At 45.2% G+C, this 10,348-nt stretch overlaps 1 protein-coding gene across 1 annotated transcript in view; it reads right to left on the bottom strand.

Moving 5' to 3' along the window:
- TG (thyroglobulin) overlaps window positions 1-10,348 on the bottom strand; it is a 272,792-nt gene that overhangs the window by 103,197 nt on the left and 159,247 nt on the right. Inside the window, exon 41 of the mRNA XM_011938150.1 lies at window positions 4,715-4,917. Coding sequence (XP_011793540.1) covers window positions 4,715-4,917 — 203 coding nt within the window. The remainder of the gene's footprint in view (window positions 1-4,714; window positions 4,918-10,348) is intronic.

A 10,348-nucleotide genomic window follows, 5' to 3' on the forward strand; every position in this document is an offset into this window, starting at 1 on the left:
GATGAGGAAGGCCTTAAGAAATAGCAGAGAAATATCCAGAAGAAACCAGAGCCCTGAGTGATCCAGAGACACCTGGACTGCCCACCTTGGCAGATGTTATGAGAGAGAGAGACAGAAAAAAAAAGGAACTTATTTATCCACTAAACTGCTTTAGTACTGGGTCTCCTTCTTATATCAACTGAGCATTTCAATAGGTATAGAAATAAACCTGCCCTTATTTGCAGAATAATGAGGAAACTTCATAGAAAACCCAAAGAAACTGACAGGCAAAGCATTAGACGTGACAAAACAGCTCAGCAAATTGCTGAATCCACTTATTTCCTAACACTAGTATTTTCAACCTGGAAAATACAATAGAAAAGAAGACAGCATCAACAATACCAGCCAGATGACGGTATGTATGGGAACTTACCTCACAATGATTTCACAAAACGTTTATTAAAAAATGTTCAAAACTGCATGAAAGACCTAACAAGGCAAAAATACTATGTTCACGGTTACAGTGTTTACCTGATTCATGAATGCAAGGCTTAACATCATTACAGCGAAGATATTTTTTCTGAAATTAATGACCAAGTCTATGTCACTCAAACTCTCAGCAAAAATATTAGAATAAAACCTCAATAAACTTATTCTAAAATATATACAGAAGCATCAAAACTCATGAATATCTTGGTGAATTCTGAATAGACAAGCACAGCATGCTCATACTATGAGATATACTGCAAAAACAATAGAGAACAGTGTTCTGGGCCCAAACCACCATCTCTCTCATCACTTTAGTGGAACTCAGCACTGTCTCTGAACCAAGTGCTGTGCTAAATGTTAAGGAAACACTAAAAGCATTAAACTCATATAAGTTTTCAAGCACCTAGTCATAGTAGAATTGGAATGAGAGATGTTAGAAAAATAACAAGCATGTAAAATAAGGCACCGTTCCTAAGAATTGCTACATATAAGTGTTTTCACTAAGGTGAGATTCTTTCCTTCTATTTCAAGAGATGAGGAAAGGCTTGGAGGCTTCACTTCAGCTGAGTCCTGAAGGACAGCAGGAACTTTCCAGGTGGATATTGGATATGCTGAACACAGAACAGAGACAAAAAGGCCTGGAGGAAGGCACGGCATTTCCTCAAAAGGGTGATAGTTAATAAGCCTGGAGTGTAGAATTCATGTAGGATTCATGCAGGAATGGAGTAAAAAACAAGACCAGAAAATTTAGCTCGAGACTGATTCCTGAGGCCAGGAGTTCACCCTGAGGAATGCACACTTGGGGCGCTGCCATAGAACAGCAAGGGAAATGTGTTCTGGGTTCATGAATCAAACCACAGAGGACATGACTTTCGTCTTAAGACTGTGCAGGGACAGAGCCACAGGATGCATGTTTGCAACAAGTCATCCTTCATCCTCCAACCCAGCCCCAGAACGGGTGAAATACCCTAGGACATACTTCTGTCTGGAGTTGCCTTCCCTTGGCAAGGGAAGAGGGAAGAGGAGCTTGATTTCTTGAGTTCCTATGTTGTGCAGGACACTTTGCAAATCATCAGTCCTGACAATATCTCGAGACCTTGGGAGACAGAAGTCATCACACTGATTTAATTTGATAGGTGAAGCGTTTTCTCCAAGACTAGGATCTTCATGCAGGCCTATCTGATCTTAGGCTTTGGCTCTTTACCTTACACCTTGATACCCCAAGAGAGTCCCAAATTCCTGGAGAGGCAGCATCACAGAGTGGGGAAACACAGGACTTGGCTTTAGGTTCTAGTCCTTAACACAGCTTCTTCCTCACTGTGTGTTCTCTGGTAGGTCACTAAATCTCTCTGAACCTCAGATTTCTTATCTCTAGATTGAAAAATAAAATAAAGTCCCCATGCCAATCAGTCAAGGAATCGGTGAGATAAGACACCGAAAGTGCTTTGCAGTCTCAGATGTGCTGAATGAATACAGGTTCTTCATTATCATCACAGGCTTTCCCTTGACCAATGTTTCAACAGTTCTGGCCCCAAGATTTGCAGAGAGACTTAAGATTTTTATCCTAGAATAAACTGCCAACTCATATTCATTTCCGCAAACATCTGTTGATAAAGAACACATTTAAGAACTGCTAATATATTGAAGTATTTTAGTTCTCTCAATTCCAAATAATTTCACATGCATCCCAAGGACTGCTGGAAGCAGTTGTAAAAGCTGCTTCCAAATGGCTAAAACAGATGGAAAGGTTTATTTTTAAATACACTGCCATTTGTTAAAGCAGATTAGTATTTGAAATTCCCCAAACACCTAAACCCTCAAAAAGAAAAAATCTGCTTTCTGAGCCCATTGGAAGGTATTTTTGGCATCTCCTGGGTCCTAATGAGTGTCTGGTTTCTGAAAGGACCCTGGAGAAATCTCTCCAGGATCAATTCAATGCAGGATGGGTTTGTTTTCAACACCAGGAACTGAAAGATGTTAGCGCTCAACTCTCCTGCCACTGAGATGGATCAACTTCAGAGGGACAGAATGCAGAAAATTGGAATCAAAGGACAAGACTCACAAGAAAGGGGTGGAAGGGAGGGAGCTGGTGTATCCTGTGGGTCCCTGGGCCCCTGAGAGCAACAGCTGAATCTTCCCCCAGTCATCTGCTCATTGCTGCCCCCAAATAATTACAGCACATCCACGGACTCTAAGATGTGCTGTGTGGGGGTGCTCGGGGTCCCATGGAGAGCAAGGTATACCCAGCCCCTGCTCGGCTGGAGCTTGCAGTCTTGTGAGGCAGCAGCTTTGGCACTAAGAGCAATTACTTACTGTTGGAAATCCTGGTAAATGCTGCATAGGAGACGTACAGGCAGCACAAGCCATGTAAAAAGTGCTCAGTTCTAGGCTGAAAAGTCAGGAAGGCTTCTCTAAAGAAAAAGTAGGGAAGGCAAAGAGGGGGATGGGGAAAAACTGTTGCATGCAAAGGAAACTGCCTGTATGGGCCAGAACAGAGCATGGACTCCAAGGAACATGAAAGGCTCCTGTGGCTGATGGAGAGAGATGCATGGCAGGTGACACAGCTTACTGTTGGCAATGGTGACAATGCTGATCTAGCATCAGTTGTGCCCAAACAATCACTCTTCTCCTACCCTCCTAGGATCAAGAGTTTGGATCCCTAAAAGGTTGGGCAAGGCTGAGGTGCAGTTAGTCGTTCTCCATCTTTCCTTAACTTGACAGTATCCTAATTGCTTTCTCCACCTCCAGCATTGCTCCTCTTAAATTCGTCCTTCAGCCAGCTTTAAGAGAGGTTGTCCTGAAGGGCAGCTGTAAGCACGTTTCCTTCCTGCTTAAAGGCCTTCTGATGGCACACCCATGTTCACAGCAGCACTGTTCACAATAGGCAAAAGGTATAACTCAAATGTCCACCAACAGATGAGTAGATAAACAAAATGTGGTCCCTCTGCACAGTGGAATATTATGCAGCCATAAAAAGGAAAGAAATTCTGACACTTGCTCCAATATAGATGGACCTTAAAGACATTATGCTAAGTGAAATAAACCAGATACATAAGGAAAAATCTTACATGATTACACTAATATGAGGTACCTACTACAGGCAAGTGGATAGAGACAGAAAGTAGAGTAGAGGTTACCAGGGGCTGAGAGAATGAGGAGATGTGGGTGTTGATGGATACAGAGGTTCTCTTCTGGCAATAGATAGTAGTAATGGTTGCACAAGATTGAGAATGTACTTAATTCCAATGAATGGAACACTTAAAGTGGTTAAAATCATAAAATAAAATAAAACAAACAAGCAAACAAATAAATAATCAAAACCACTTTGATGGCTCCCCATGGACTCAGGATAAAACCCAAGTTGTTCAGAGCGGTCTGGTTCTCTCTGCCTCCACACTGCTACCCCACAGGGCTCTGTCCTCCAAGCTTTCCCTGTTGCCAGGACTTTGTCTCTAGGTAAATGCCTACCCAGCATTCAGTATTTGGCTCAGACACTCCCCTCAAGGGATGTGCTGATCCAAACTCCCTCTTTCCCTTATGCTTGATTGGGGCCTTCTCTTTGGGCTGCCCGAAGATTGTCTTGTAAATATCTACTTTAAGCATTTGTCCCTCAACCCCCAGTAATGACAAGCTTCCTAAGAACTGAGTTATGTATAATTTTTCATGGCATTTCCAGCATCTCGCACAGCACATCTAGCACAAATTGGATGTGCCATAAAATTAGAAACTAATCAATGACAGATCAATAAATATCAGGGCATATGCAGTGGCCAACCAGGTTACTTTTTCCATTATAATTATTGTCATCATCAACATCATTGTATCATCACCATCATCATCGTCATCATTACCACCACATCTTCCTCCTCATCACCATCATCATCATCCTCACATAGCCGGCACTTCACACCATTCAGTAGAATTGCAAGCAGTGAGTTGTCTTCTTTGCCATCATTCATTGACAAGAGAGATAATAGATGGTTCAGATCACTAAATCCTAATGAACCACTCTCAGGAAATAGAAACACTTTACCATCTAAAATTTTTAGCACTTCAGACATGAGTGGGAAAAAGTTAGCATCGTGAAATCACACATACATGGAAAACTCCAAGCAGAATCCACACTCAGGACAAAGGACAAGGGAAACCCAAGCAATTGAAACCAACTAGACTTCTGAAGCACAGGAGAACCACCTCCCCCAGCCATATCTGCAGTAAGACTGAAGGTAGAACACATACCACTTACCATCAGCACAGCTCTCCGGAAAAGCTGGGAGTTGGTGGCGCTGGCCATGAGAAGGTGGATGCTGGCCACATCAGCCCCAGCACGGTCTGCTGCCAGGGACACGCGCCGAGGGTCCCCGCCAAATCCTCGGATGTGGGTCTGCACCCAGGTCAGAGCTGCCACCTGGTCCAGCAGCCCCCAGTTGCCACTCACCTCTCCGGACCCTTCAGAAAAGAGGAAAGCCTTTTATCCTTTGTGACTTTGCAAACTTGGATTTGAAAATCATGGTGCTGTCTAGGGCAGGAATGTATGTGGTCCCTCCAGGGGCTCTGGGCTCTTGTCCTCACAGGTCGGGACTGTGGGTTCCAAATACAGTGAGGAACAGTGGAGGAGCATGGGCCTTGAGACCAGACACACACAGGCCTGAATGCTAGCCAGCTAGGAGAACTTGATCATGTTTTTGTACCTCTCCTTTGCCAGCTAGGAGACCTTGATCGTGTCCTTATAACTCTCTGAGCCACAGCTTCCCTGTCATTAGTTGAGGGGACTTGCTCAGATTAGAGGCAGCATATCTTCAGGTCCACCGCTAGCTTGGCCAATCAGTGGGAAGGAGGTGAACTGCCCCATGCCTTTGACTATTGCAGGTGGCTGTCCCTGACAATGGCCAGGCCAGGCTGGGGCTATGGATCCCACCCATCCCCTCACCTCATCATCTGAAGCCTTTATTAGCATGCGACTGAATTGATCTCTTTCCTTTTTCATAGAATCCAATTAACATTTGCTGAAAACTCAGCACTATTTTTTTTTAATAAAATGATCTAGATACAAGCAAGTATAGCAAAAATATGCTCTTCTCCTTAGGCTTCTGATACATTACATACACTTCTGGTTGTCTTGTGAATTCAGTAAATCCTTGTCAAACTGCTCTACTAACTTGTCCCCTTTATCAGACCTTGAAACACCAGATCTCATTCTCATCTCATCTGAGGTTCCCATTCTTCCTTTCTGACTTTGCACCGAGGAACCTCATCAAGTTCCATGGCTTTCATTACCACCTACCTGTTGGTGACAGTTCTGTGTGTGTCAGCAGCCCAGCCCACTCCCTGAGCTCCAGACCCCTCACGTTTCTCCATGAGGCACCATAGTTATGATTCACAGGATTCAGCATCCAGCAAGAAACTACTGATACGACCCATATTCCCAAATAGGAAAAAAGAAAAGAAAAAACAGAAAAATCTTGCATCCTGATTCCCCAGTCTAGTAATCACAAAGTTGAAGAGAACACCACAGTCTCACCATGGAGCCACAGCAGCCGGCTGCAGTCCCAGCTCCACCATTTATAGCCTTGAGGGGCCCTGGACAAGTTCATGTTTGTGTGCTTTGATTTTCCCCATCTGTAAAACGGGGATGATAATAGCACTTCCTCATAAGGTTGTTGACTAAGTTAGTTAATATTTGTAAGGAGAACAGGACAGTGCTTGTCATAAACCACTATGGAAGATTAATTTTTCATAAGATAGAACAGGTTTAGGTTCTAACATTATGTCGCTGATGCTCTTAGCAGAGTGTCCTTGTCTCCAGCCTGCCTGAGCACTCCACTTAGCTCAGAGTGCATCATGATACAAATTATTCTTCCAGCTGTGGAAATGTTCAGAAGTTCTTCAAATGCATTTTGTGTTCTGGGACTGGTGAAGCCATTGGTAGAACATGATCCTCATTGTGAACTTTCTGGATTGCTCTTATGATCCATTTGTTAGGATGAACGTGTTTGTTTCCTCTAAGGTCTCAGGTAACCCGGGAAAGCAGGGCACCAACTGAGTCAGACCAAGTCCTGCAAATCTGGAAAGTGACATCCACAGCCTGTATTCCAGGCATAAGGAGGAGAGGAAATGTTCCTGACTCTCCCTTCCCATGTATTAGCTTTTTCCCCACTATATGATAAGGGTCAATGTTGATTGCTGGGGTCTAGACTTCTGAGAGGTCACAGGTGAGCATGTGTTCAAGGGGTCACTCATCCAACAAGTATGGAGCTTCAGCTGGTATCAGGCACTATGCTGGGTACGGCAGAAAGCAAGAGAGATCCTACCTAGCCCTAGGGACCACACAACCTCAGAGACAAACGCAGAAGGCAATTACCAAACAATTACAGTCCAATATGTCTGGTCCAATCTTTTCCTTTACTGGTGAAAAAACCAAAACTTTAGAGGGAATGAGCTTGTTTAGATGGAAGAAGTGAATCTGAGATGAAGTTGGGACTCAAATCCTAATTCACAATCAGAATTCTGTCCTAACATTCAACCCAATTCAATAAACGTTTGTTGAAAAATCCATGATGTGCATTAAAAAGTTTCAGTGCTTCATTTCTGAAATTTCTCTGTTCAAAAAGCCTTTATACCTCCCTCATTCCTACTGCATCAAGTGCAAACTTCTTCCTGGCTTTCCTTAGTCTGGGTCCCCATCACTGCCCAGGGGCCGCCCCCTCTGCTGCAGTCAGTCTGTGTGTCTCAGCCCCAGTTCTCCTCCTGAGGTCCCACCTCACTCAGTCATGCCACAGGCACACTCTGTGCCCCATCTGATGTGCTTCGAGGCTCAGGCCCAGGGGCAAGACACCAGAGGACTGGTCTCAGCTGCCCACAGGGAGAACTGACCTGAATGGAAGGCCTCCTGGCCTGCGCTGACACTATTTTCCATCTGCTGCCACCTGCCCTGATCTGCCCCATACCTCCTGGCTCCTACTCCTCTGCTCAGAGCACCCAGCAAGCATTCACCTGCTCCCTCATTGTTGAATTAGCTCTTGTTTGCTCATTCAATCTCTTCAACGATCTGACGGAAGCCCCTTAGCACCGTTCTATGCTTGCCCTGGTCTTGCCAGAGAACATCAACAAGAGGCAGTGTAGTGTAGTGGCCATGAAGCCAGACCAGCTGGCTGCAGTCCCAGCTCCACCATGTACAGCCTTGAGGGGCCCTGGACAAGGTAATGTTTGTGTGCTTTGATTTTCTCCATCTGTAAAATGGGGATGATAATAGCACTTCCTCATAAGGTTGAGTAAATTAGTTAATATTTATAAGGGGAACAGAACAGTGCTTGTTATAAAGCACCATAGAAGACTAATTTTTAATAAAATAGAACAAGTTTAGGTTCTAACATGTTGCTGATGCTCTTAGCAGTGTGTCCTTGTCGCCAGCCTGCCTGTGAGGGGGCACCTGCTGAGGGAGCATTCTGAGCCTGTTTTGGGTAGAGAGGACAGCAGACCTGCTCAGTAGGCCTCCGAGTGCCCCAGAGAAGATGAGGTCATGGCATGTGTGGTTACCATTGGCAGCCGGACCTTCTGTCTGGTGTCTTGGCCAAAGCACATTTCCTCTGCTCTCACATCCTGCAGAGCTCATAGGCCCCTTGTCCAGCCTCTCCTCCTGTGTCCCAGACGCCACCGCCCCAGTTCCCTTCACTGCATTGCTTTGCCAGACAGAGAGGAACGATGACTTGGTGCCAGATGCCCCCTGGGGTCTGTCCTGCTGCAGGGTCCAGTCTTGGGGAATGGCCTCCCTTCACCCAGCAACTGCTTCCTTTCTAACTGCTCACATCCATAGGAACCAAGACTCCCTTTAAACACTGGGCTGGGTTTGCCTTTTTTCATCAGAGAGCATGCGTTTGTCTAGTGGGCCTCAGGACTGGCACAAGCTTCTGCTTTCATTTTCCTCTGGTCTCTTTCACAAAGTACCTCTGGAGCCTGGGGCTTTCAGGGACCGTTTTCACTCTGGGATACAGCAACAGATGCCGCACACGTTTATCAAATGAGATGATACTCGTGAGGGGTTGCTCAGCCTGGCTCTGTGAGTGACAGGGCTGCCTCTACTGACATCAGGAGGCAGTTCTGTGCCAGCCACTGGCCAGATACTGGGTCAGGAAATGATAAAAACAGCCCTGCCTTGGAAGAGCCCCTGTCTAGGGAAGAAGTGGGGAATGAGCATGGGTGAGTCCTGGTGCTTGTCCTCACACACTTAATCTCACGTGAGACGCCCTGCAAGGCTTAGCATCTTCTGCTCACAGACAGGCAGCCTGCACTGGGATGGGAAAGGAAGTAGCTGCTCAGAGTTTTGGCCCCATGGAGCCACACAGCAGCTCTCAGACCCCATCCCGCTCAGATGCAAAGCCACATTCCCTGCGGAATCCTAGGCTGAGGCTGACATGTAAAGTAACCAGCTCTTTCTAAACCTATCTTCTGAACTGCAATTTTCAATGACTTAAACTGGAAAAAGAGAGAGATGAGAGCAGCAAAATGATCCTGTTGGACCTTGTAACAGTGGATCCAGGACATCAGGCAGTCCACAAATCCTAGAGAGCATCCAACACACAGGACGAACCCCAAGGTAAACTGTGGACTTGAGTAAATCATAACGCGCCACCTTCGGCTCATCAAGTGTAACACATGTGCCCAATCAAAGCATCTTATGAACAGTGGGGGAAGAAGGAGGGGGAGAAGGGAGTGTATGGGAACTCTCTGTCATTTCTGCTTAACTTTTCTATAGACTTAAAACAGCCCTAAATAATAAAATCTATTATTTAAAAAATATGAAAGAGGGAACGGTTGCACTAGTGTCACAGGCTTATTGGGGGATTAACTGGGATGAAGGACTGGCCCCTTTGGGCTTCAGGAGGTGAGCACCTGCTTCCTGTTGGCCTCTGCAGGGTCAGGCTCAGTCCTGTCTCTGAGCTCGCCTGAGGCAGGCGGGAGACGGCTCCTCCATAGCAGGAAGCCTGAATCTGCATCACGGCTCTGCTGCTGCTGCTCCGCCCTGCCCCTATCTCTGTGCCTCAGTTTCCTGATTGATTTGATGAGGATGTGAACATCTTTGCTCCCCTCTCAGAGCCAAAGAGCAGGGAGGTGCAATGTGAGAGATTGGGAAGCTTGGGAACATGGGACACACGAGGCAGACTAGGAAGGAAGGCAAAGAAAATGGCCTGTGGTCTCTCTAGTAGAATAATTTATAATCCTGTGGGTATATACACAGTAATGGGATTGCTGGGTCAAATGGTATTTCTGGTTCTAGATTTTTCAGGAATCACCAAATCATTCTCTGATAAAGACACATGCACACGCATGTTTATTGCAGCACTATTACAATAGCAAAGACTTGGAACCAACGCAAACACCCATCACTCATAGATTGGATAAAGAAAATGTGGCACATATACACCATGGAATACTATGCAGCCATAAAAAAGAATGAGATCATGTCCTTTACAGGGACATAGATGAAGATGGAAGCCATCATTCTCAGCAAACTAACACAGGAACAGAAAACCAAACACCACATGTTCTCATTCATAAGTGGGAGTTGAACAATGAGAACATATAGAAACAGGGAGTGGAAACAACACACACCCGGGCCTGTTGAGGGGTGGGGGTCAAGGGGAAAGAGAGCATCAGGACAAATACCTAATGCATGTGGGGCTTAAAACCTAGATGACAGGTTAATAGGTGCAGCAAACCACCATGGCACATGTATACCTATGCAACAAACCTGCATGTTCTGCATATGTATCCCAGAACTTAAAGTAAAATTTAAAAACAATAGAAGAAAGAAAGAAAGAAAGAAAGAAAGAAAGAAAGAAAGAAAGAAAGAAAGAAAGAAAGAAAGAAAGAAAGAAAGAAA

This window comes from Colobus angolensis, unplaced genomic scaffold, assembly GCF_000951035.1.
Source record: "Colobus angolensis palliatus isolate OR3802 unplaced genomic scaffold, Cang.pa_1.0 Scaffold17, whole genome shotgun sequence".
Lineage (NCBI taxonomy): Eukaryota > Metazoa > Chordata > Mammalia > Primates > Cercopithecidae > Colobus > Colobus angolensis.